Source organism: Atractosteus spatula, chromosome 4, assembly GCF_055471065.1.
Source record: "Atractosteus spatula isolate fAtrSpa1 chromosome 4, fAtrSpa1.hap1, whole genome shotgun sequence".
NCBI classification, from domain to species: Eukaryota; Metazoa; Chordata; class Actinopteri; order Semionotiformes; family Lepisosteidae; genus Atractosteus; species Atractosteus spatula.
The window spans coordinates 6,286,881-6,314,568 of record NC_142709.1 but is presented as its reverse complement, the minus strand read 5'-3'; the positions used below and the strand labels follow the sequence as shown (position 1 = coordinate 6,314,568).

The 27,688-nt window shown below is 41.6% G+C and overlaps 1 protein-coding gene across 1 annotated transcript in view; it reads right to left on the bottom strand.

Moving 5' to 3' along the window:
* The window catches only part of me3 (malic enzyme 3, NADP(+)-dependent, mitochondrial), a 63,586-nt gene that overhangs the window by 15,252 nt on the left and 20,646 nt on the right, over positions 1-27,688 (bottom strand). The window contains exons 4-8 of the mRNA XM_088913540.1: positions 27,475-27,624; positions 21,363-21,438; positions 20,246-20,407; positions 14,374-14,477; positions 5,674-5,783 (exon numbers count right to left, since the gene is read on the bottom strand). Of these exons, the coding sequence (XP_088769666.1) occupies positions 5,674-5,783; positions 14,374-14,477; positions 20,246-20,407; positions 21,363-21,438; positions 27,475-27,624 (602 nt within the window). The remainder of the gene's footprint in view (positions 1-5,673; positions 5,784-14,373; positions 14,478-20,245; positions 20,408-21,362; positions 21,439-27,474; positions 27,625-27,688) is intronic.

Here is a 27,688-nt window from a genome sequence, read left to right as displayed (position 1 = left end):
TTCAACCTTTGGATGTGCAGGAGGCAAAACAAAAAAAGTCAGAAAGCTATGATAAAGTACTAAGAGCAAGGCCGTCGAACTCCTGTGGATGCATTTGTAGCACAAGCTTGTCCAGGCTAGTGACATTTAGAATACAGAAAAACCCATCCGCTCACCCACTTATCCATTCATCCATTTTCTAACCTCTTCTTCCAATTCAGGGCTGCAACCAAATCCTGTCCTGTCCTGGCATGCAACGGGTGCAAAGCACACAAATACCAACACAGACACAAACACAAAACTAAGGCCAATTTTCCCCAGAGTCCAGTTCATCTACTGTACCAGTATGTGTTTGGACTGTGGGGGGAAACTGGAGCACCCGGAGGAAACCCACACATATAATGCGGATTTACAGTAAGGTAACCATTTGTAATTATTCTGCTACAATCTTTAGATCAGAAAAGTACATTCTAATTCACAGCGACTTAAGATTCAGCTCATGTGTAATAAATCATTCTTAAACTTAAACCCTGTGACATGAACAGTGCATCTTTCATCGGTAACACTCATGGGGAACTAATTCTCTGTGCTGTTGGAGACATTTTAATCATTGCGCAACATGAGGCTGCCAAAAAAATGAGCCTTGAATACATACAGTATCTGGCTTGGCTCCCACATCAGTAATTTAGCTGTTATCATTTACATGTCATTTACATCGGAGAGATCGTATGATCTGTCAATGACTCATAATTGAATAATAAAACAAAATGTGTACTTTATATTTTAAATGAACCATAATTAGTCTGTAATCCTGATGTCATTCACATTTCAGTCCTGGAGTCACTCACTCCTACCTTCAAGCTGGTTTGGACAGCTGTACATTTTTAAACCCAGGCCATGAAGAACTTAATAAACTGGAAAGGGCAGTACCAGTGTTGATGAATAACAGCTATTCATTACAGGAAAGCCACAGATGGTGACTGCTTAATCCAATCTTTTTTACTTCAGCCAAGAGGTTTTTTAACCCGAGAATGGACATCTGATCACTCCTCTGCTATGACCTGTGCTTATCACAAGTTCCACAAAATACAAACACACACAAAATGCTTTTCAGAAAAGCCTTATCCTACGGATTTCACATCTTATCATGACAGCGTAGTTCTTCTTTGCTAGGCCAAGATACTGAAGTCCGAAGAGGTTCGAGAGAGGAGCTGCCTCAGGGTGTGTTGGCTGCAACTACAATACTTGATGAATCTTTTCTCTGTCTCCCTCACACCTGAAGAAGGCTCAAAACATTGTATTTTTTAAATAATTGTCAGCGTGGAATTAACCTCTTCTTGCTCTAAGTCTAAGATTGTACACTAAATCTCCAATCTACATTTAAAGACCATTTGTAGCACAAGCTTGTCCTGATGAGTTGTGTATAGGTATATCAATCCATCCACCATATTGTCTAACTGCTTCTTCCAATTCAGAGTTGTGGGGGAGCTGGAGCCTGTCCCGACTAGCAACAGGATATTTCTCAATTTCATTTCAATCATTTTTTAATTTAATGGTCTAATGTCACCAGGGGACAGAAAGAGTGTGACATATTTACAATAGTAGGGTAGACTTCTGTGACCTTCCCGGCGTGTTGCTGTTGCTGGGTCATTGTGATCTCCACGTAAAGTCCTGATGGGGTTTTTAAACCATCAGCTTGGTAAAATTAAGATTTATTATAATACGAGACACAAGGCACTCGCCAAGAAAAACAACCCCCACCGCGCTAATTTCCTGTGAGGCCAGGCCAAGCCCGCCATCTACAACACACAGAAGAACGAGACCTCAGGAGAATCAGCTCCGACTTCACATGTCCTAAGTTTCTGAAAAGTCGAAGGGGGTCTGAAGATGTGTTTTGTGTAACGTTGTAAATAGAGAGATGATTTTTCAATGATAAATATTATGCAGGAGGATTCTGGGAAAGTGTCGGTTGCCGTATTTGTCTTTTTATTTTCATTCTTAGGAGAGGAATCTGGAAATTGGGGTGGCGGGTTATATTATATTTAAGTGCATTGTTTGCTGTGAGTGTTTATCAGTAGAGAATGGCTTAGTTAAAACTCAAATCTCATGCCTCTTATGTGCTAAAACGATAGGCTAAATGAGGCAGGAATCAGTGGCAAGAGGGGAAACACAGTTCCGCACAGTTCTGCTATCTCGCTATGTTTCTCAAGCACTGAGGCATCCTTAGCTAGATCCTAAGCCCCAGCGCATGATGGTGCCGTTAAGTCGGATCCATTTTATTGAGCCCCACAGTGCAACAGAACAAAACCACTTTCCCTGGACAGTCCCTGGGAAAGTCCGAGCAGTCGCTGACACGTGAGCGTTGGCACACGTCACAGCTGTGGGAATGTCCAAGGGCCCACTCCTGGCCTCCGAACCGCGGCTCTCATCCCACGGAGATGCTTGATTCCAGGGCTTCAGCAGGTGGGCTGCACAGAGCCACAGAAGGCAGTGCACACACTACCCACACAAGGGCCACACCCAGACCGAAAAACTGCTTTATTTATTTCTGGCCATGGGAGATTCTCATATACAGGGTCTTGTTTCCACTCTCTAAAGGTGTGAACAGGAGAAACCTTTTTTATTAAGGTTATTCCAATCCGGTTCTAACCAGTCAGACACGTTTCATAAAAATCTTCAAATGTTTGTTTTTTTTTGCTGAAAACTTCTTTTTTATATAACTTTTTGAACCAAGAATTACAATTGAGCTGCTACATTTAAGCTGTGTTCCGGATGGTCTGACATATTTCATTTGGGGAAAAATGGGGAGAGTCAAGGTTGTTGTTTTAAAAAAAAACCCAACAAAGCCACATCCAATTTCTAAGTGAGCAAGGAGTTGAAGCCAGCTTGTAAAAGATTCTGAACAGATGGAAAAACACCCCGAAACACGTTGCTGGCTGAAGGCCTGTTCTACACGGCTCTCTGAAGGCTCAAACACCCCTGCATTACATCCCACACAGCGCAAAGTTTCGTCTGACTCATCCTGTGGTCAAGGCGCCGATAAGCAGCTAACTTTTTTTCCCAGATAATCCCTGCTTACAAACTGTGGGGAATAAGAAGAGGAGTCTGAGAGCCAGGAGAGAGGACTCCCCAGGCACAGACTGACCATGCAGCTTTGTACGTGCTTTTGCACAGTTCTGCAAGTACTACATGCTAATTTGGTACACTTTTTCTTTTCAGATTTCAGATTTCAACATGCATTCTAAATGTTAGTGGTTTTTACTTCACTATATGCACCTCTTATGTTAAAAGGTTGATTAGTTCAATATAGGTTTTGGACCATACTGTCTATGTACAGCAGAATTAAGCTGTAAAAAATACAGTATGTATGAAGTGGTTGGAGTTGACTATGCCATTGGGCATCCCATTGAGAACAGTGCCTTAATCCTAGAGCTACAGCTGTGCTGGGGAAGATGAAGTTCATCTCTAAATCTCCTGCTTCATAGAAACGGCAGGCACACTTCGCCTGGGAGGCTCGTCTGTCAGCCTGAACCCTGCCCTCCTGGAATGTGGGAAACCACTGGGAAGAGGCACATTTGCACACTTCCTCCTGACTCATGCAGGCTTATACACTGTCATTTTGAAGAACAGCATCAGAGAAATGTAAAAATACAGGGTAACAGGTTCTCAGCCTCTTTTAACAACCTGTCACCCACAGATGAAGGAACATCTCACTGGGAGAAACAGTGCAGTCTGACTTACTACATTCCACTTGAAGGATTAACATAACTTGTCTCTTATTCCCAGAGCTCTCCCACAGTCCCACAGTAACAAAGGCCAGGAGCTTCCAGACCACAGAGGGGACTCTCCATCTAGCCAGCTGGGGAATGACAGTATTTGTCTTGGACTTCTCTGGGGTGGAGAATGTTCCCAAATGCTGACTCCTGTCCTAAGTGCTGTGCTCTTGGGGAGCAACCTACTCCTTTTCCTTTCAGTAATAATCGTTCCTCCTTATTTTACAAAACTGGCATGAAAATCAACCATTTCTATTTACTCCAGGCGCTACTTTGAATGAAAATGATTGCATTTTTTTACCCTTTTTTTTCCTCTATACAACAACAGGAATTTAAAACAAATTGGTACAGAAATATCACTCAGGTACTGTAGTTCACGCTTGAGGCTGAACATCGATTGATTATTTATTATATCATCTTACTAAACAACAGGGCAGAGATGCAATACAGTCTTGAACAATTTTCCAATTTCCATGCTGCTGCTCTGTTGTTCATTCACTCGTAACAGTGAGAGCAATTTAGCCATTTTATCTGCAGCCTTTCATACCAGAGAACATCTAGCTGAGTCAAAGATATACATTTGGAGCTGACAGAAGTACATGCTATTTTTACACAGAGGCCCTCATGTTCCCTTTTGGCAAACTATCCACTCAGACATGCCTGGTCTTTTCAACCTCTGTGGTTCCCAGAGATTCTCCTCAAACGCAAAGTGAAAGTCATCACCCCCACGTTTTGTAGTGTGCAAAATAAACTCCCAATTCTAGGAGGATCTGTTCTGACAGCTCTTACAGTGGATATTCCGACAAGCAGTTCTACTGTAAAATCTTATAATTATTTGCAGTATTTCTTATACTGTAGTAAACATAAGTTTAGATTTTATTTTATGCTTTAAATGGACTTTCAGGTTAAAAGGGGGTCTTTGAGCTAGGAAATATTAAAAAGTCCTGATACACCTGACTGTGCTTTAGGGAATTACAGCTATATACCCTGGGATACGCTGAACTCAAAATGACTCTGGAAGTCAGACTGAGTCAATCCTCTAACTACGAACAGTACTTTAAAGTGATAGCGTGCGTCACAAAAATGCTGTCCAAGCATTTTTATAATATTAGCCACAGGAAGAGGTTAAGACAGGCTAAGACAGTAATTATTGCTTGGAGTGATTTACCTCGTCCTGTTATTGAATCCAAAAGATCTTTTAGATCCGTAATTACGGTGTGTGGGGATCATGCCCACTACAGGATTCGATACATCAAAGGGTCTGCTCTTGTTCCAGGCTAATCTTCTGGGCCTTTAATGCTAAAGGTCGTACTTCAAGGACAATAATTCTTTTATTTTCCAAAATACGAGCAGCATGAAAGAGTACATGTGCATGGAATTGGGGCTCCTACAACTCCAAAAAGGGGAAAGGGGACTTATTAATCTATTAATCCACGTACCTTTTAAGATATGAAAAGACTATAGTGAACAAATAAACACAATTACATGTGATGCGAAGGTTTCTCCATTTCCACCATAAATATCTTAAGAGGCTGGCTTTTGCAAGACCTGCTAATGAGAGCAGCAGTACCTGGAGTTTGGGAATAGTTATTGAAAGGAGCAGTCAGAGGCTCAGCAGTATTGACAAATAAGTCACTTCAGAGAACACATGAGTTACATTTTTTTTACAGAGCACTATGTTACAGTACATTCTCAAAACACACATATGTAGGTGCGAGATATAGCTGGAAACTCTTTGGTATGCTTATACTATATACTATATACTAGCTGGCATGCTAAGTTTTCAGAGGCAGAAAAAAGTATTATGTCAAACTAATACTCAATCAAGACCACAACATTTTTTTAAACGAATGCTGGATTTGTGTAGCGGAACAGTCATCGTTATTGTGTGACAAAGAGAGCAGCTTCAGATTCGCCTTACCTTGGATGTCATCGTTGAAAGTGCAGTACCTGTTGCGGTACTTGTTCAGGATGCGGAAGGCATTTGCATTGGCGAAATCCTCAAACTGGATTAAGCAGTTCATCCCATACCTGAGACGGAAAGACAGGAGGGTGAAGAGAAGATATTTTCAGGGGGCCATTCTGTATGAACGGATTTGAACAATCTAAAACTGAAACGCACATTTAAGTTTCTGTTACTCCCACCCATCTTAGAACGCAGGCGTTTTTCACACGTCGAGATACACCTTGAGTAGAGGAGTTTGTTGCCATTACGTACAGGTACACTGGAATTCTCATTCGTGCTGATCTCTCGGAACATGCACAGTACAGCAGACTACACCACACATCACAGAGTGTATCTGTGATGGAGAGGAAAGCTTGGACCGCATGTCCGAATTCTGTGACCCCAGGCAGGAGAGAATGAGGAAGCCATTCAACTTCAAGCATGTCAAAGGCCACGCACGGCCTGCCATCAGAGGAGCAGTGTCGACTGGACGAGAGGCTTGTGCTTCTCCTGCTGTACAGTGCCGCCTGCCTGCGAGCCAAGGCCAGCCTGGGAGGCAGCAGCGATCGCTGAGAGCCGCGGGCCAAGATGAACCTGTCCGACTAACCCAACCCAACTCCAAGCGCCATTAGGGCATCCTGCTCCCAGTCTCGGACCCGAGACCACAGGGCTCAAACTCAACAGAAATGTAGCTGTGATAATTCACACTTCCACTACATTTCACATCGATGAAACTCTAAGCAGATTCAAGATCTATTTTATTAATGTATCACATAGGATCTGCTGTAAAAAAAACCTGAAATTAAAAATATGGGGTGAATCTAAAGCATTAAAGTAACCACAAAATAGCATATAATGAGATTCATCACTGCACTTCCATTAATACCTATCAAATTAATCAAACTGCAAAACCTTTTTTATTTACACAGTATTATATGAGAGTTTTTTTCGTCATACGTGTCTTCCCTGTACTGCAGTACCCTAACAACAAAACTGCAGAGTTTAAGTAAAGAACACTTGAAAAGAATTTGAAAAAAAAACTTACAAATCATTTTAAACAAAAAGACACACACTTGTAGTTTTTAAAACACTATGTTTAAATTCAATTTGGCTGATACTTTTCTCAAGTATCTTGTTGTTCTTCAAAGGTGTTAACCTGCAGTCTGATGAGTGTCATTATAAATGAGTGGCAGTGAATGCCAGATGACTATCTGCACTCGGTGGTAACACTTCACTGCCCAATCCCAAACCAGGAACATGAACCCGAGACTGGGAAACATGTACCAGACTACATGTGATGATGGACCGTGTAAAACGATGCCGAAAGGCACAATAATTGCAAAAAAAAAAGAAAAAGTTTTGTTTTGTTTGAGACTAACGTTCCACGACAGAGGACGGGTTTTGAAACAAAGGTTCTACAGTGTTACAGCTAATGCACATTTTTGGCACAATACTTCCAACAGCTCCCCTCTAGGAACAATAGAAGCCTCACCCATAAAACTGCCTGCCAGACGCAGCTGTACATTACATACAACAGCACTTGGTTCGACAGCTCTGTTCCATCAGTGAAATTCAGAATCACTGGTAACTCTCTTCCCATTAGTTTAGAATGTGCATCCTGACTGTGTGCCTTGGACACAAAACATTTTCCTTCAAATGGATTTCCTTTTTCCACCCCCATCCCCTTACACTCCCACTTGTTAATGTGGATCACGGAAGATGTAAAGGTGACAACTTTATAACTTGTGTTTTATGACCCGTTTTTTTCCCCTCAAGCTGAAGAACAAACCAATTGCTGACCAGCCCAATTAATAAAATACGGGATGAGGCACTGGTTTTTCCAGAACATTCCAGGCATTCCTTTCTTTTAAACCGGAGTTTAATACAAAACAGTTTTAAACTACTGTATTTCGTAAAGGCTGGAGATTTATTTATTCATTTATTCCATTCTGATGTTTTAAAAAAATGGATAAAGGATTTAAGGCCCAGAAACAACAGAAGGCCCAGAAATTCAACAAATTCTCAAGAGTCAGTCAAGGCTGTGTGGGTGCAGAACACTTGAATTAAAATTGAATAAGTATTCTGGGTCAGCTTACTGCCTTGTGCTGCACTCAAGATAAAAGGTTAATGTTTTCACAATCAGTAATCTTTTCACAGTCATTAAATGCAGATAAAATGAATGTGGGCTTCAGGGTTTTGCTCAAGTGATTTGAATAACCAGGACTGCAAAGACTATTTCCAAGTCACTTACATTTTCATTACAATTACACGTTTTTCCTAAGTGATAATTGCTATACTCACAAACTACTACAAGAAACTCTACTGCTCGTTTAACAGATGTCTCACTGGCCCAAATGAAGAATAACAGCAGGTAAATAAATTCCTACCCTTTGGGTCCAACCAAAAAGAAGAACTATTTTGAAACAAAATGTTCATTAGAATGAATTACAATGTCAGATTCACCTGTTTCTGGGGTGTTATACTTTACCTTACTTGGAAAGTTGAAAAGGTTAATTAACTGCTTAATAAAAATTAAGGTGCTTGCTGGCAGGTGGAATGCAGTTCCAAAATGTAGTTTTGCAAATTTCTGAACTGAAATGGAAGGATACGAATGAGTCACACCCATCTTTCAACATCTGCACTGGTCTTTCATACACAATCCTGCACAGATCCCCAAGTGAAAGATGTATCCTCACTGTCTCTGCTTACTTCTTATTTCTCAGCGCACTGTGTCAGCGAGCATACTTGCCAGCAACAGCCCAGTCTGAGTTTTATCAAGGGAAAGATCCTGGAACTTGCTTTCATTCCCAGGCACATAACTGGGCTGCCTGCACAGCACAGCTGCTAGGAAGCAGTCCAAGCCTGGCAGTTCTGAGGAGACAGTGTCCGCACGTGAGCACTGCGGCACATTTATTACCACCTGTTTGGATGCTAGAGATCATATCATATACACTATACTGTAAACAGGTACCCTCCTTCGGATGAGACGTAAAATCGAGGTCCTGACTCTCTGTGGTCATTAAAAATCCCAGGGCGTTCCTCGAAAAGAGTAGGGGTGTAACCCCGGCATCCTGGCCAAATTTCCCATTGGCCCTTACCAATCATGGCCTCCTAATAATCCCCATCTATGAATTGGCTTCATTACTCTGCTCTCCTCCCCACTGATAGCTGGTGTGTGGGGAGCGTTCTGGCACACTATGGCTGCCGTCGCGTCATCCAGGTGGGGCTGCACACTGGTGGTGGTGGAGGGGAGTCCCCATTACCTGTAAAGCGCTTTGAGTGGAGTGTCCAGAAAAGCACTATACTGTATAAGTGTAAGCAATTATTATTATTATTATTATATCCTATCTTCTTCAGACCCACGGAAACCCAAATAAGTGATGGTGCATTTGTCAGCTGTCTTTCTGAAGCAGGGCCATTTGCGTTGTGTCGGACCACAGCGCCATGTCATTTAGCACTGACGGACTCCCAGACGCAAAACTGAAAACGTAATCACCAAAATATGCCTTGACATCAGCTTCTAGGCACTACACGAGACAGGCAGGGGAGCCAAATTAAAACATCGCCAGATATCAGATATCAGGACGAATTAAGTTTGAGCACTCCTTTACTTTTACAGTGTGCTGGGATCTCCAATGACCAAACAGTCAGAACCCCAGTTTAACATCTCATCCCCTACAGCACACCTCCCCTGTCACTATACTGAGGCATTAGTTTAGATGTTCTGGTCCAGCGGGTCAAGCACAAAACCCCCTACCGTCAGTCCACCACCACCACTTAGAGGAGCAAACTGGATTCCTTAAAGGTCTCCCACACCTGGACTGACCAGGACCAGCCTTGCTTAGTACAAATATAATAACCCACCCACCTCCCCTCATTGATCCATCTGACACCTGAATGAACACACAGTGTCAAGAGCCTACAAACGCCAACAACAGGAAGGACAGCAATTACGTTCAGATGCTTGTGATCGGTGCGATTGTGGACAACTAAAACGGGCATCTCCTTCTTTCCATTTTCCTTGGAAATCCTTGCACCAAGGAAGACATTACTGTGGTAATGGACTTTGGGCAGCTTGCCTGTCCGAGATAATGGAGAGGAGACTGTCATGGCAGAAGGACATGAGAAGAAGGGGGAGGTTGTTACTCTGTGTAGTCATCGCGCATAGCTTGATGGTGAGGCACCACAAGGTGAAAAGGCAGAATGTTCCAGAAAATGTGCGCTCTCTTGCTGTGCACATTATTCAATATCTCTGCGGACCACTTTTATTAGGTTATAGGGGAGGGAAGTAGCAGTGGGCTGTATGATGAGTCATGCTGGAGTCAAGTCAAATTCAACTGAAATATCATCATGCACACAAACCTCCTGTGTTTTCTATAACAAGCTATTGTACTTGTGCTATCGGTTCTGCGATGGAAGAGGTTTGTTTTATTCACCAAAGAGCTCAAAGCTGGCTACAGCGCGGATCTTGCCAATGGGAGATGAGTTTAGAATGCCACGGTCTTCAGTGACTGTGAAAGGGGCTCAGTTCAATCCATCCCTGCTGACACTGTGAAGAATGAATGTGCTGCGTTTCTGCCCGTGAGGCAGATCAATTCCACAAGGCTGACATTTATTGTACAACTGAATCTGCTCACTCCAGATGTCTGACTCCAAATAACAGCACCGAAAACCCAGCGAGATTTCAGCGCTGCTTTTCCTCTTCTTATGCAAACAACAACAATATATGAAGTTGCCAGTCCTTTAAATTCCCCCTCATGAATTCTTTCCATTTTCAGAACATATGGGAAATTAACGGGTTTCATTTACTGTCACTTCATCAAAATCCACTGCTTTTTTTTCCCTTTATTACATTTGTGCTAGGAGAAACACACCCAAGAGCAATCTGGGGAGAATATTTTTAAATCTGTGAGTGCTTAACTTCGGCCAATACAGCTGCTGCCTTGGCAGGTCATGAGAAGCGAGAGGGACATTATAACCTTGAAGAAAAACATGAACTGCTCATTGCTTGTCCACATGAACTATAACCTTAATTTTAACCACCATGCTGGGGTTGTATGCACTGCGAAAGATACTAGATACCAACATCCTGGTTAGCTAGAAAGTGAAGCTTTCATTCATCATCAGATTCTCAAACTGTCACATAGTCTGACCTGTTTCAATCTTACTTAAAACAACTTAAAAAGCTTGGCACATCCTTCCAATACTAAGCTTATTCCTCAGAAAAGAAAACAATAAATTCAATCTGTTTTATGTGTGTGTTGTAATTCAAGAAAAAACATGCTTATGTACTGTTGTTGTTTTTTTTCTTTCTGTATTGCTGTTCTGAAGGGGATTAAATGACTCTCCCTGAAGGTCAAATTCAGCATTCATGTAATCTATACAGACAACACGGTTTGTTGGAGGTTTTCAAACCACAGCTGGAAGAAACACCGTTAATTTCCCTTTAAGAACTGGAGTATAGTAAAAAAAAGGCCAATATCTAAGACAGGGTTCTGTGAATTTGTAATAGAGTGGGGCCATCATTTTAGAGATTGTTCTTCATCAATAGTTGCTCCACGCTTCTTTTCTTTATTCTCTCTACTCCAGGTCTGCATCAGTGTTAAGATATACAGTATATAAGCAGACTGTCGTATGGAAATGCCTGTCAGATGGTGGGAGTGCACATTCATAAGGCTGAATACTGTCACCACTACCTGATGTTAGGCTATAATTACTTCAACTGGGAAAACAGGCTTAACAAAATGAAACGGAAAACTGCATGAAAGACTGCTGCATTATCAAAACAATCTACCTCATCTGATAATATATCATTATCTCCACAGATTAATCCAACACCGACCTCCTTCACTGGATCTGCTAGCAAGGATTACAAGATGCACTGGAGGTGCTGACATTAAAGATGATGTATGTGTTCAACCTAATGACATAATTGTTAACACTGTTAACACTCAGCATTAAGGCTACGAAGTAAGAGTTCAGAAAAGTGTAGTAGTAACAAATTGTATTGATGAAAACACCTCTAGTGATGACTTGAAGTTTTGTGATGAGCCCCAAAATGTCATCTTGCTTGACTAACTACAATAATACAGTTGGATATTTGTTGACAACACTTTTCTGAACTCTTACTTCGTAGCCTTAATGTTGAATAGTAATCTTACTAAAGTCAAGATTTAAGCAGAAACTCAACTGTAACATATTAATGAATATTCAGTACAATAGTTACAGTTGAGTTTCTGCTTAAATCTTGACTTTACAGGAATTCGACATCTTGAGGAGCCACTATCATTGTGAGGCCAAGCTGAACTCTCCTCTATTTTTCCTGCTACCGCCACATATACTTAACTATTTCTTGAGTTTATTGTTCCAATTTCAAACTTTTATTAAATTTAAATTTACAAGTGCCTTTGAAATTTTTGATCTGATCTGTGCCTGTCTAGCTTTTAATAACTGAGTGACTTGGCAAAGTAATTTCATGTACCTGAATTATTTATTTTAGCCAAAACAAAGAGGTGAACACTGCTGCAGTCAACATATTTTAGTTTTTGATTCTTGTTCGTAATTTTTGCTGAAACGACTTTGACTTTTGCACCTATCAAAGTGTTTCATTTGGGCACTCATGATTTGATTAAAAATATTCTTTTTATAAAAAAATGTGTGTACATCATTTGTAACACATCAAATGGGAACATTAGAAAGTGGTGAGTACTTTTTGAGGCACTGTATTTAAATTAATTCTCATTATTCCTCTTTATATTATTATATCATTTTTCTTCTTTCCATGAAACACTAGACAAAAAGTAGAAAACAAATGAATGCCTTCACTTGTTTTGCCAGCAGTCTATTGTTTGTGCAAACAAAAAATGTTTGTTTTTCTAGCCAAATATTTCTCTCTGGTTCCCAGAATGTACAAGAACAAATAGAGAAAGTTGAGGATGACAGTCTGCAGTTAACCATTCCAAGGCTATTTCTTGCTCAAAGATAAATTAATTTAAACCTTCAATATGTTGTCGGGTAGGCAAGGAAGGTGGAGTATTGGTATCTGATTTTTGGTCATGAATTGAATCTCCCTCATATAAAAATACAAGCTTTTATACCAGACTTCTACAGTCAAAAGATTTGACACCTAAGAAGAATTTATAAATGTGATCCAACCTTTTGCTCCTTAAAAGTATACAAAAGATAAAAAAATGGTATGACATAAATGTTCCTGCAAAAATGACTGGATTGCCCTTTTTGCATAAAAACTATTGACTGACCTTTGTGGGGTCGCCTATAGTTTTGAACCTCAGTTTTTTAGCATCATTTTTTTGTTCCTTAACATTTCTTTACAGACTAAACACTGTTGCCAAAACAGAATAATATGCTACGTCACAAACCGCAGTTGCTTCCCTGCTCTACTGTACAACACAGCGGTTGAACCATCAGTGACTCACACTCCAATGTTTTTGACCACAGCAGAGGCCTAGCATCTTAAATGTAGCCTCGTTTGTTAAAGAGCACATTCTCCCCTATGTCACCTCTGGCAACACTGTACTCAAGCAAACAAAAGTGTGCAGCCAGCAATAACCACAGTCTTCATAACCAATTCTCCACTCAGATGGCACAAAGCTTTCTCAGTGTTACGAACGTCTTTTGATTCCTTTTAAATTTTCCCTTTTAATATTTCTTTATTCTGTTCAGCTTCATTCGATATCAGGATAAATGTTCAATCTCAGCAGATTCTCTGTTCATGCATCACCAGGAAAAGCAGTTAACATAAAATGTTTGAACGTTGCATGCTTTTTTTCATTGACACAATTGCACTTCTCAAATTTGTTTTCCAAATGAATTTTGCAAAAGCATGTACATAATTCCAGGAAATCATTTCAGACTGCCTCCTTCACACTTTTTTCTTTTGTTACTGGCAAGCGATAGTCTACAGTGCTGTAAATCAAATGCCCTGGGATGGAAATAAATTCTTTTTGTTCTTTATTGCAATTCAGCAACTCAGAAGTAAATTTATGCAGCAAAACAGAATTTGGTTAGCAATATCTACATGTGTTGACTTAAAAGTCATTTATACATCAAATATGTCACAGACATTTAAAACTGTATTTGACAGTTACAGTATTTCACAGTTACAGTATGTGAATTGTTTCACATCACTGGCTGTTTTTATTTGTAACAAATGTAAGACACTTTGAATTTTTAGCCAAAGGAAAAAAACATGACAGGTACTGTAGTTTAAAATAGCTTACAACAAAAAAAAGATTTTAGGCTTAAATTCTAAAGGTAAAGCTATTTATTACCATGCATCCTGCTGGCACTTCAGTCAGCTTTGTGCTTTACTGAGCTGTAAAGTTGTCTGGACAGTTTAAATGGAGGTCTACTTAACATAGTTTGAAATTTTCTTTACAAAATCAGGGAATTTGACAGCCGGATTTCACTTTATTCACAAGACAATAACCCTGAAGAAGAAATGAACTTAGCAACACAACCCACTGATTTACACCAGGCTGAACAAAGGCCAGTTGAGCTTGATGCAGAAAAAAGCAGGAACATCAGGTCAGACAGGGCTGCGTGAGCTGTAGGTCTGAACCCCGCAGTGCAGGAAAAATAGGAGACACAGCACAGAGACATCACTTCCAGGCAGGGAGTGAATACACAAGACGCAAAAAGGTGAAAAGGACTCACTTATCTGTCACTGCCTGCATGAACTCGTCAATTAGATCATCATACTCCTTCCCTCTCACTCTCTTGTGCTTCAGTCCAATATACAGAGGGTCGTCTAATAGAGCCTGCAAAACAACACGGAACATATACTGTAACACCACCACACTGCAGGACACGGCGAGTTTCAAACAGTCTTGGCATGGAAGCATACGCATGGATAACACGCTGTCCTTGCTTAATATAGTATACTGATGCAGAATGAAAAGGCGCCATTTTACAACAGATTATTGGACACTGTTACTTCTGTTTAAAATAGAGAAAAGACAGGTTTTTTGATTGAATGGCATTTTTTGCTCCCCGTGACAATAAAACACTGAATTAAGGTATTGCGATTTCAACAAACGCGAACAACGACGGCCACAGCCATGCAGAGCTTAAGTAACACACTCCTGCCTGTAAGAGAAGCGGCCCAGAGAATGAAATGCTCTGCTTCAACAAACAGCAGACTAGCCCAGAGAAACCAGGGAACTGACTGTGTGAGGGACAGGCCAAGCCCCAAAGAGAGAGGTTCATCAAGACCCGCACATCTCTCTCATCTATCTGCCTACATTGTTTTCAGACTGCAGTGGTGGCACCAACAGAAATTCTAGGAATGAAAGAAATAACCCACACATCACCAGAAGCTTGCTGTCTGCATGAAGCAACCTACATGCATGGAGTTCAAGCAGGTAGCTGCGTCAGCCTGGAAAAGAACAAGTAAAGGTTTATTCCGTGCTCAAAAGGAAAGAGACGCAATGTTTCGGCCACGGAGCCTTCTTCAGATGTCAGCTGAAGGTGCCCACCACACCTGAAGAAGGCTCCAGAGCCGAAACGTTGTGTCTTTTTTCGTTTCAGCCCAGAATAAACCTTGGCCTGCTCTCTTACATGCATGGAGGCTGTACGAGGGTAATGTTGATGACAAACTCCCGACCGCCTGCTGGCTAACGAGCACCTAAGGAGACGACAGGGAGGAATGGAGGGTTTTATTGAACAGTAATACTGTCCTGTCCTTGCAGAACCTCTTGGCCAAAGTAACAGGAGATATTGCAGTTACGGGTATGCTGACTGTTGAACTATTCATGCCCACCAGTGGGGCAGTGGAAGTGTGAGGGGTCCTCCTTTAACACAGGAATGCCCTGGGTGGCAGCAGAGGGAGCCCTACTGCTCAATGACGCACTGTTCAAGTCCTTTCCATTCCTGCAAAGCCTCCTGGAAGAGACGATCTGCCAACAGGACAGTGCAGGACCACACACGAAAAATAACGTCAAGATGTTGTCACGTCCAGCTGCCTCTCTTGCCCTGAATATCTGTTGCATGCCAATGACATCAGCTGCAGACTTCTGTGACTGTCTTTGCTTGCCAATAAACAGGTTGGTGAGAAACATCTGCACTTTTAGGATTTAACAGCTTCTGAAAAGTTACAGATGGGAGGAGGCCACTGGGCCCATATTGCTCACACAGCTCACACAAGGCTGTTCTTGATTTTCCCCCCAGCGACTCAGCATCTACAAGATGACTTGGCAGGTTCTTCCATACAACTGTAGCCCATATGTAATCAAATGGCTTTGGCTCTTTCGCCCCAGTTCTGGTTTCTGCTGAGCTAGAGGAAGGGTTGACTATGTCAGTTCATTTCATAATCTTAATCGAAGCTCTTGAAGATCCTCCTGTGCTCCAAAACAACAAACGATTAAGTTCACATGTGAGGTACAAGGTCGTCACTGTTGGCACTCTAGAGTGCAAGATACACCTTTTCTTATGCGTTGAAGAGAATTGCACACCGTTTCCTAAACAAAGATGAACGAGTGTATTGCACTTAGATTTTCCTGACTGCAGGCTGAGTGGTGAATTGCTGAAACATTGAGAAACTGAAAGAGTGCAGCTGCTGTGTTTGTTACCACCTGCTTCTCAACGGGAGGTTTTACTGTATATGCACACCTGCACAGAGGAACAGCTACCACTGTGAAGGATGTGCAGTGTCCCAAGAGGGATGCCAATGACTATTTTGTGAATATACAGTATGAGAGACACTGTCACACACCAGTTTAAGCAGGCCAAACATCCCTGTACAAAGCAAGGCTTAAACACTTACAAATTGATCGAAACCCTAGACCCATGTGGCTCATATGCCAAACTTTAGCCATCTGTGTATAAACATAGCAGCAGGGAACAAGTCACTTCTGTGCAGTGGTTCAGCTGAAGCACTGCTGAGTCTTGCCCTTTTGGAACAGAGCGTGTTTGTTCTTCTCGCCCAACAATGGCTCCCATGCAGTGAACAGCAACCGAGAATGGGAAGAAAAAAAATGCTGTCCAAACAACAGCACTCTCGTCTAAGGATATTGATTTTCTATGTTTCTATGTTGACATTTTGGGTCAAAAGGGATGAATCCACTTGTATAAGGTTCATTGCTCTGAGTTTTCTTTTAGCTATTTCAATTGTGAAACTTCCACTAGGAGATGAAGCACAGTAAATGAATAGCCATTATATTTCTTATTCTTTCAATCCTAACTGTCGTTACAGTTCAATGACAAGCTACTTCCTTCCATGGAAAGTTGTGGAAACTGACCATCTATTCCAGTACAACACTTCAGAAGATAATTCCACATGTACAAGTCAAAAAGGCCATACAACATTTAGGGTATGAAGCTTTCTTCAGGTGTGGGTATTTTCTTATAACTTTACAATATAGCATTAACCTCTCTTTGTTCCTTTGCAACTTGCACACTGATGTAGCTCCTCACAAGACAGCATTAAAATCCCCCTCTTTAACCTTTCAAAAGGAACATGCCTTTAAACGCATGTGCCAGCATTCACTTCACAAGTAATGTTTGTCCATTTTCCATCTAAGCTTGCTTTTCCATTACTCCAGACAAAAACACAGATCCCAGCCAATTTCACTGTGTGGACATGAGCTGCACGTTATTTTTAAAAATCCCCTGTCTGAAATCAGGCCTTGCTCTCTGAACAGTTCTTGTGGCGCAATGCATGGTCCTTTCAGATGTCATCCTGGAAGAGCTCTGAGCGGGTGAAGGAGTGCAGAAACCACAAAAAACCACACCTTCCTCTCAGTAGTGGGAGAGATATTTTGGGAGGCTTTCTTGTCATTTGAAATAGTGGAAAGAAAAGAAAAAACTGACTACCTGACACTGTAAAAAAAAGCAGACACTTTTAATAAGTCAGCAAAGTGCTAAATGTTTTCGTTCCTACATGTGCAAATTCTTAAAGCTCTATTAATTACGTTCAAACTTTTTAAAAAAAGATCACTTGACTTGCAACGCACTTGATAATGTGAGTCATACACTTTGACTCGAGTCAGAGCTGGCTGCATTACAAGGAAATAAAGCACCAATGATACAAGCTGCTCTATTTGCAATAACAATTGAAAATGGATGGAAAAACAAAGGCTTTTTAAAACAGCAGATGGGAGGAAATACTAATATTCAAATACTGTAGAAGAGCAATAGCCCCTTCAAATCTTCCCTGTAGGGATGCCATAACACCAGAATGGTGTCTAAATGCTACCCTGACAGCCATACCATGTGGTATTTGCAGCGCTGCATCTGTACAGAGCGGGTGTTGGTTCCTCAGATTTATTTAATTTTGTCCCAGATTAATCCAAATATTACACCCTCGCACCTACTGTGATTTCCAAACTCAACACCTGACAGCAGACTGTCTTTTTCCTGTCCCTTAGGGGCTTGTCACCGAGCACTAGACTCCTGATTAGCGATGGGAGGTGGGTCTGTGTGTGTGTGTTGTGTAGGTGTACGTGCGTGTGTGTATGTGAGGAGGGAGGGTTGGGTCAAAGTGTTGATATAATCTGAGATTCAGTTTGTACAGTACCTGGCAAATCATGTCAGCTATGTGAAGGGATGTTTACAGCAAATTAGTGGAATTTTAGAACACTAACAAAATCACAAACATTCCCTTGAGCCCTTACATAACCCATGAGGTTCACTATGGGAGAAAGTGCAATTGCATTGCATTTATACACAGTCACCGCCTGGTATTTGCATATAGAGCTCATTACAAAAGTTACTAAAACCATTAATTCACATAAGGCAGGGCAGAAAACTTACAATAACTTTACCAAACATTCCTAACAGCGAAACAGTCAAGCACCGTGATGGCAACTGTATTTCTTTGAGGCTTTGCATAGTTTATTCATAGTTAGGAATGATGCTCAGCTTAAAAAATAAGTATTGATGGTATTTTTTATCTTCAACTGCATGTATCCTGTCTTCACAAAGCAGATTTGACAATGGGAATGACAATCAGTGCCGTCTGCGTTTTATGATTTTTATATGGCAGCTATTACCAAAAGAACATGTGCATGAGCACAAGGACTAATCAGTGCTTTTTCAACAAAAACATGATTTGAGTAAGTGCTTTAAATGAATGCATGTTAAGTTCAATCGCCATTGTTCATAATGAATTAAAAAATCTTTATTACTGCACATATCCATTGAAGTTCTGAAAGAGTAAGTGTATGTACAAAAGAGACAAGGAAAAAAGCATTTCAAAAGACCAGCATGAACTGAAGCCACAAGAGATTCCCCAGCAGTTTTAAATTAAAAGCCCCGCAGCAGCTTCTCTCCTGGACAGAATCACTCTTCTGTTCAATACGCTGCAAGCATAACGTCCCAGTTCACTATACAAGATGCCATTTATTTTTTTCAATAAAAAATAACTTAAACCTCTCCGTCAGAAATGATCGCTAACTTGTTACTGAGATAAAACAAGTCACAGTTTATAGACATTTAGGTATTTAGCTGGATATTGAGGTTTAACCTTCAAAACTATAAATACTAAATAAATTACCAGCTAAAATCAAGCCTAGACTTATTACCTTTACTGCAACACATCTTGTTTGACACATTTCTCTAGGTTTACACAAGTTCAAATGTCCATGCTTCCCATCTGGGATTATGGTGATGTTGATTACAGCCCTTCCTGGGAAACGTGACGTGTTATACCATGCTGCCGTAAGATGCATGACTTTATCAATCCAATTCAAGCTTTACTGTCCCTTGGGGGAAATTTGTTTTTACGGCTCAGTCCAATTCCAACAATATATCAAGGACAGGCCAACAGAACCAACAGAGAAGAGAGCACAGTAGGGCTGTGGGAGATAAGAGAGTTACTTTGCATTGTTTGAGAGTGAGATTGCATTGGGGATGAAATATTTCCCAAATCTGTTACCTTTACCCCTGGCAACACAGATGGGAGCAGTGTGAATTCACAGCGGAGGGGGTGTGCCACACACTCCATAATGCCCTTGGCCTTCTTAACTGCCTTCTGTTTGTAGAGGATATTTAAGTTGATTTGATTTGCCCCAATTATTTTGCTACTTACCTTCACTAATTTTCCCCATCTGTTACAATACAGTATATCTCTACTTTCTGATTTACTGAGGTTTCCAGACAAATGCTTCATTGATCTAGGTTAATTTAGAATTTTTGTAACTGAAAAAACGCATTCTGCATGTTTTTTTGCAGTTCTGTGTTCCATATTACGGTTTAAGATGTTATACTGAACCTTCCAAGACTGCCGTTTTTTTAGCAAAACCCAACGTCAGTTCACTGGGTTAATTTGCCTTTCGCATACCTAAAGGTTCTGTCGTGTTACTTTCATTTTTAATTAATTATTTATGGTGCTACGAAGGCATAAGCCTTAAAAGAAAGATTGCCATTCTTTAGAAGAATGCGCTCATAACCGACTCGTCCGGCAAAACAACAGACCAAGACAAAATTGTGTGACGGGGAGCCGAGCTGCTGCAGCCCAAAACCCGATCATGACATCTGGGATAGACTGGAATTCCTGGGCGTTTCCAAGGCGACCGCAGGCGCGCCGTACCTGGTTGTCAGTGCCCACGTCCAGCAGCACTGGCAGGCACTGCTGCGGCGGCACCCCCCCACAGGCCGTGTACAGGGCCAGCTTGCCCACTGGGATGCCCATGCCGTAGCTCCCCAAGTCTCCCAGGCCCAGGATGCGCTCGCCGTCCGTCACCACGATGGCCTGCGGAACACACACGCCTCATCAACACCGCGGGAGACGCAGTGGGTGAGAAACAGGAGCAGGGAGGTGCAAAAGAGAGACCCTGGGCGTCTCTCACCCTACCCTACACAAGATGGCGCCGCACTGCCAGGTGGATCACATGAGCTACATTACCCAGCAAACATTCTTTCAATTCCTAATTTGCCTTCAGGAACAGAGATCCATAATCTAACGTCCTTGCATGTAAGTTTTGTGAGTTTGCAATTGCTATGCTTTTGCATTTAATCACCTTGTGCCCATCGGGCATCTGCAGGTAACCCAGTTATACCCATCCTGTCACTGTCTATGGCCACGGTGACGCTACTTTCTTACAGCCAGCCTTTCGGGCTGCTTTGTGTGGAGACCTTTTTACTGGACATGAAAATACAGACTCCAATTAGGGGAAGTTAATAAATTAATACACACAATCTCCATGTCTAATTCGTGGCAGGACATGACAAGATCAAAGTCCCCCATCTCTCTTTTCCAGAGATTAAAGATTTCACAGGACATACTGTATTTGCATCTGTTTTGCAGGAAACGTTTGATTAAGAGCCACTTCCCTAAGGACTCATCTTATAAATAAATCCAATCTAAAATGTTAAAAATGATAAGCAAGATGCTTATCAATTAGTACCAGTCAAACAATTTGGTAGCAATAGTATGTACCTTCTTTGCAAAAACGATTTACTGTTGGCCATCATAACCCAGACCTCACAAGATAAATTAATAAAAGTTCTGAAATCAGACGTTAGAAATACAGAGTCATTGTTGTATTATTATTCAGTACTTATTTGAGATGTATTCAGAGTATTAACAGCTTTAATTTAACAAACATACTACACTATAAACCCAGTTCTGCATCTCCCAGAAATGTAATATGACATTTTCAACAAGTTTTACTGAATTTGACATGAAGCAGCTCATTTCACAATACCTTGATGTTGTCTTCGGGCCAGGAGTTCAGCATGGTTGCAATGTGCCCTCTATCATGAATGGTGATAAAAAGCCCTCTGTAAGACACAGATCCAGATAACAAATGGCAAAAGTGTCAGTATTTTCAGTATTAATCAATAATATACACAAAACGTGTATGTATATTGTAAGGCTACTCACAAAACAAACACCACAATTCTTCCACAAAAAACATACTACCTTGTGACTTGTGTTTCTTGCCTATTGCCTCAGATGTTTTCCTTCCCAAAACCCTGATCTCACACCCTTCTATTATTAACAGAAAACAACTTCTAACTACAAACTACAGTCTTATTGTACTTCACCTCAATAGTCAGCTTCCAACAGGCACTGGAAGAAACAAAAAAACGTAAAAGCTTCTGGCTGAAACAATAAGGTCAATGTGGAAAATGTAGACAACCGCAAAATATCCAGTCAAAATAACACAGAGGCTAACAGCTTTTTGCCAGTTTATTGTTCATGCACATAAAGCAAAACCCAACCCAATAATGTCAAGATTGCACTGCAAGCAGGGTGTTTTCGTCCAGAAGCCGTTAAAATAAAGCAATTTAACAGAAAGTAGTCACAAGAGACTATCCCAACATCTCAAAGCATGAACAAAATGACAAACACATTTTGGGAATTTAGAAATTCCCTGGTATTTCAGCTTCCTCTACAAACTTCAGTACCATTTTCTGTGATTACTCTTTAGAGACGTGTATGTCTCATCATGGTTGGCAGATGTTGAAATGCCACAAACACATGAGCTCTGTCTTCGGGGCAATCATAAAACGAAACGGGAAACTTAACGGGACTTACAAGAGTTTAGAATTAATAGGAAAAATAAGTTGTCAGTATTGCTCTGAAAATGTGATTGCCAGTGTTTTTAATGGTTTCACAGTCAAATCCTGCTGCTGAGCAGTTCATTCTTCTGTTGCTTCACCGTACCGCGACAATCCAGTGAGAGATGTGGGCTGTGGAAGAATTTCTGGCTTCTAGTCAAGCCAAAATGATTCTCTTTAAACTTCAGCAGCAGATACTTTGCCCAGTTATTTGGCCATAATGGTTTGGCCTGCACCTACTCTACATATTCAGTCCCAGATGGCCTCTTCTTTCCTAATCCAAGTTGGGCCATGGAAGACAATGTGCGCTAGCCCTTTGACTTCACAGCTCAGTTTGTCAGCAAGGCTTCCTGTGTTTGTATTAGTGTTTTGGCCATAAACATTACTTAGGCACTGTACTACTTGTGTGTCATGTACCGTGTTGGTTTTTGTGAGCTTAGTCTTTAGAGATCCCCTCAGCATAACACACCAACAAACACGGTATTGAAAGGTGCATCCTTAGCTGTTGGAGCTGGTGATTAGTAGAGGAAGAAAAGGCTGCCAAACCCTACTGGGAACAACAAAATGGGAAGAGGGAAGAGAGAACTTGTTTTCCACTCCGACGTCACTGAAGAACAATTAACGTGCAATAAACAAGCAAGCACATACATTTAGCAGGCCATAGAATCTGAAACACTGCATACATTCAAAACAATAGAGCTAAATCATCTTTTCTTCCCGCAGCAATTAACCTGCTCAATTTGGAAAACTGAGTACTTTACTGTATTGAATTTTCTTTCTCACCATACATGCATGTCTCTTATTTGTTAATCGTTTCATGTTGTGTTAAGATGTGTGATGTGTTATGTCTTTTACCTGCCTGCAAGTTTCTCATCTGGGACAATAAAGTAAGAAAGCACATGTAAAATGAACACATTAATTAACCACACCACCTCGCTCTTCATCTGAGCTTGCTGAAATCCATGAAATAAAGCATAATTATTTCTCCATTCTTATTTCCCAGGGAGTTAAGCAGTACAACAGTTCAGACCTTTTCACTTTTATAATGGGCATTTAATTTTCTCAAACTATGTAAATCATATCAATTAATTACATTTTAATTTTTAATAGGACTTCGCTGGTTTCGGGAAAAGTAGAAGCACATCATTGCATGAAGATGCAACTCATTTACAAAGGCCCTTGATTCCCTTTGAATTTCTGTCTCATAAAGGAGGAAACCTTGGGGAAAAGGTCAGTGACGTCAGACAAAAAGAAATCGAACAGATCAGAGAATAAACTGACAGTTCAACCCAGCACTCCATCTGACATCAGTGTTGCATGTGATTAATGTCAGAGAGAACAGTGGAGGGAATTCAACAGTACTTCTGATGAACAATTCTCCATTACGTCTGACTGTTACTTGAGTTCATTCAGCTGGGGAACAATATCACAAACAAAGCTGTATACCATTCACCATTCAAGGCAAAGTTTAAACCAGGACCACTCTCTAGATTAAAAGGGTCATGTTTCACATTTAATTTAATCGGGGCAGCGTAATGGGAAAAGTGGAAGAAAGGGCATATTCAGACTTTCATAATGGGTTCATTTTTGTTGTTATTTTTCCAATAATAGTTGTCAAAGCTGTAAAAAGCCACAGGGTTCAGCTGCTTGCAGCTCTGTTTCAAGGCTGTGGAAAACTGTCTCTCAGGCGAGATTTCCAGGCCAGGTGAAAGCACCGCTTCACTGAGAGACACGTTAAAACCAACATTCAGGCGACTGAGGCTCGGTGTGTGTTTAAAACATCATCAGACCCAGTTTGAAAATGTGTTGGTTTTAATTTCCCAAGAAGCAAGGTGCTTGGGACAGGTTTCTATTATAATTTCAAGATGCACTGCACTCATTTTTAAAATCTTATGTGTAGATTTATACGTATTAAGAGAAATACGATAGATTGCAGGGGTGAACACGTTATGGGAAAAACTGACAAAAATGTGGCCCTTAAAACATCCCATCTTCAGCTCACTCATCTTGTTTGGATAGGCTATTGAGTAGAAATGTGTATTTGTTGTGGAAGTATTCAAACTTCTGAAAAGCACTAACAGAGTCAATCTTATGTTCTTCTTCAGAATCAACAGTGAAACACGTACAGAGGACCCAAGTAGAAACTATGGGCCAAGTGTCCCATCAGGCACTTCTTCACCGAAGTTGTGGGAGCCTGACTGATCTTCTTTTATAGCCGTAGTACTGTTGAGGTCAGTAATCTTTAACTTTAGATCTTTCTGACCTTCTCCAAGATAACACAGTTTTGAGTATTCAGTTTCCTTTAAGATCCTTCAGCAACAGGAATGACTCTAAGAAGCTTGGATGTTCTCTGAGGCTTTGTGAAACTACCAGCTGGCGGCTAAAATACACTACAAATTATTATTTCTTTGCATTTACAGTATTAGTGCCAAAACATCTTTGGCAGTCAATCTCTTGAAGAATATTTAATTAGAGGCTATCAAGAAAACAGATGCAAAAACAGGGTGTAGATTGTACCCTGGCTCAGATATTTTAAATAAGACTACTAAAGCTTCAGGCAGTTGTGTCTTTCAGTACACAACAATACCACAGTCTATGAACTCTGGAAAGCTCATCTTAAACTGTCTAAATTAACCCTTAGAAGGCAATATCCTCATTGGCAGGGTATCTGCAGAAGGGAAACATTGTCATCAGAAAAAAACAAACCTATTACCATTTACAGTATTAGCAACCAACTGGCAACCACACAGAAATAATGAACATGAGAAAGATCTCCCCAAAACCAATGTGAGAGCAACTGAACGAGCAATCTGAATTATTAGTCTTGAATACAACCATCACCAGCTGCTTCTTTACAAAAGAAACTTATCATCTGAGAAAGTACATTAATTCAGCACAGTAATGAACACAAAATAAAAGCAATCATCATTGTGGGCTTTATCTGTTGGCATTTTTAGTAATGGCAAATAATTCCTTAATTAATTCTAATTATTAATAAAAATGAACTCGCCAATGTTTTTCTTATATTCCTCATAAATTGTGCCATAGTCATTATTCACATTCCTCGTTATTCATTTACGGTGTTCTGAGGTCCATTTTCTTAATATGGCCGGGGTTCAAAATTCTTTACACTGCTGTTCCCAATATTCTGCTCCAGAAGGGTTTGGCAAGCCATTCTGAAAACAAGGCAACATAATTCTGCGGTTTTACTGCCCTGGGCTCCATGTCATCCTGATTTTTCAACTCGACAAACCAGACAGAAAAGACAGCTGTAGCACATACTGTGCATGTAAATTGGATTAGTTAGTTAAATCCTTCCTCTGAGCTCTTGGTACTGCTAGCTGTACTGCCTCCCTCTTAGGACACAGTTCAACTGTTCAGTTCGGACTGTGACAGGCCATTCTTAATATATCTGGGTTTCTGTGTTTTGTTTTGCAGTCTGTTTTCAAAACACACCGTACCTCTGATTCTTGTCAATAAATGTGACTTTCATGTGTTTCCCAAACGTGACTTTAACGCCGGTTAAGTACAGGGACACCGCAGTGAAGGAGAGGTTATTTGAAGAGCAAACCCACCCCCCCACGCAGAAGGCGAACCAAACGCTAACGTTTTAAGAACGGAAAGAGAGTCTTTATTACGAGACTAAAGCCACTGTGAAAACTGGCGGCCTTGGATTCCACACAACCTGTGCGACTTTCACTCCAAAACGAAATAAAAGAACTCGGACTGACGAGCCATCATTTCAGCGGGCATGAAAAGATCCAGAGCTGGAGAGAGAGAGAGAAACAATGTCACTGTGTCTCTGTCAATTACCGGCTCCCACTGGGGACACAAAACAAGGGGAGAACAGGAGGCCTTTTCAACCCGCAACCAGCAGAAGGTACTTCATGTTGCTTTGAAACCGGGCCAGCTGTCCTCAAGAGACAGAGACTGCCGGGGACAGCAAACCCATTGCAGCTCAGCCGTGACTTCTGTGACTCGGTTATCCCACTCTGTAACACCCCGTCTTCTAACAAAACCACTCTGTTTGCCATCTAGAGCCCTACAGACCCGACACCCCCTCAAAGGGTCTGTTAAAAGCATGAACCCCAGACAGTGTGACTGCCTTGCTTTTAATGAATCAGAAAGAGCTTTTCATCTGGCCGCCCACTGGCAGATGTGAGGCCCTGAGAGGACAAGCTGAAAAGAAGAGCTTCCTCAGTGACAGAGTGTTTATTCGGGCCCGTTGTGACAGCAAAACATATGCAGACGGGGGGTGGGGGGGGGTGAGAGAATTCAGAGATTCATGAATCAGCTTGAACCGGCCCAGCAGATCCTCCTTTGGCGATGCAGAGCCCATCGTATGTGTACACGAAGTGGTCATATTCATACTGAGGAAGCGATGAAGTGGAGCCAAAGACAAATGGAAAAGCACTTTTTGCACAGCTAGGTGACGCATGGAAAATGCAACAGGCAAAGAGAAAATATTTTGAAACTTTGTGCTTTCAAATTATCGAACATGTAATAGTTCCAGCTGATATTAGTACTATAATTTGTATTACTTGGAAGAGCTACATAAGAAATTACAATTCTCTAAGTAACTGTCTAAGATTTTAGGTCTGGATCTTATAATCCCAGTAATAATAATGTACTGTAGCACTCTCATGTGGGTTCATGTGGGTCTGTGCCCTCGCCGCTGCCGCCTCAGGTCAGCCCCCCACCACTGGGGACTCGAACCCGGGCCTCCGGCGTCACTCAACAGGGACCCAGTCAGTTCAGCTAAAGGGAGATCTCCCCTCAGCCTGGCGGCTGAGGTCCCTGCTATTCACAGGGAAGGGCGGTGACGTCACCGCGCTGGTACGCCGGCTCACACAACCAACCTCCGGCGTCACTCAACAGGGACCCAGTGTAACTCCTTACACTTAAATAGCACTTTTCTGGACACTCCACTCAAAGCGCTTTACAGGTAATGGGGATCCCCTCCACCACCACCAGTGTGCAGCCCCACCTGGATGATGTGACGGCAGCCATAGTGTGCCAGTACGCTCACCACACACCAGCTCTCAGTGGGGAGGAGAACAGAGTGATGAAGCCAATTCATAGATGGGGATTATTAGGAGGCCATGACTGGTCCTGTCTCTTACTGGCCTTGGGAATACAGCCCACAGTGACTTTTGACTGAGAGGCACATAGAACAGACATTTCATCACGGACAGCAGCTAAACCCCCGGCCCAGGGGCCACACAGACACCTGGGAGGTCTCCGCGTTCTCACCGTGGTCTTCGGAAGGCCAGGCCGTACTGCTGGCAGGCCAGCCCCACGGTGGGGGTGTACACGATGGGCATGAACTCCTCGATGTCAGAGGTCAGGAGGCGGTAGAACAGCTTCTCGTTCCTGTCCTGGAGTGTCATCAGCAGGATGTACCTGTGGACAAAAGAAGACCACAGATCTGGAGAGACCGATACAGGACTCGGAAGTAAAACCATGT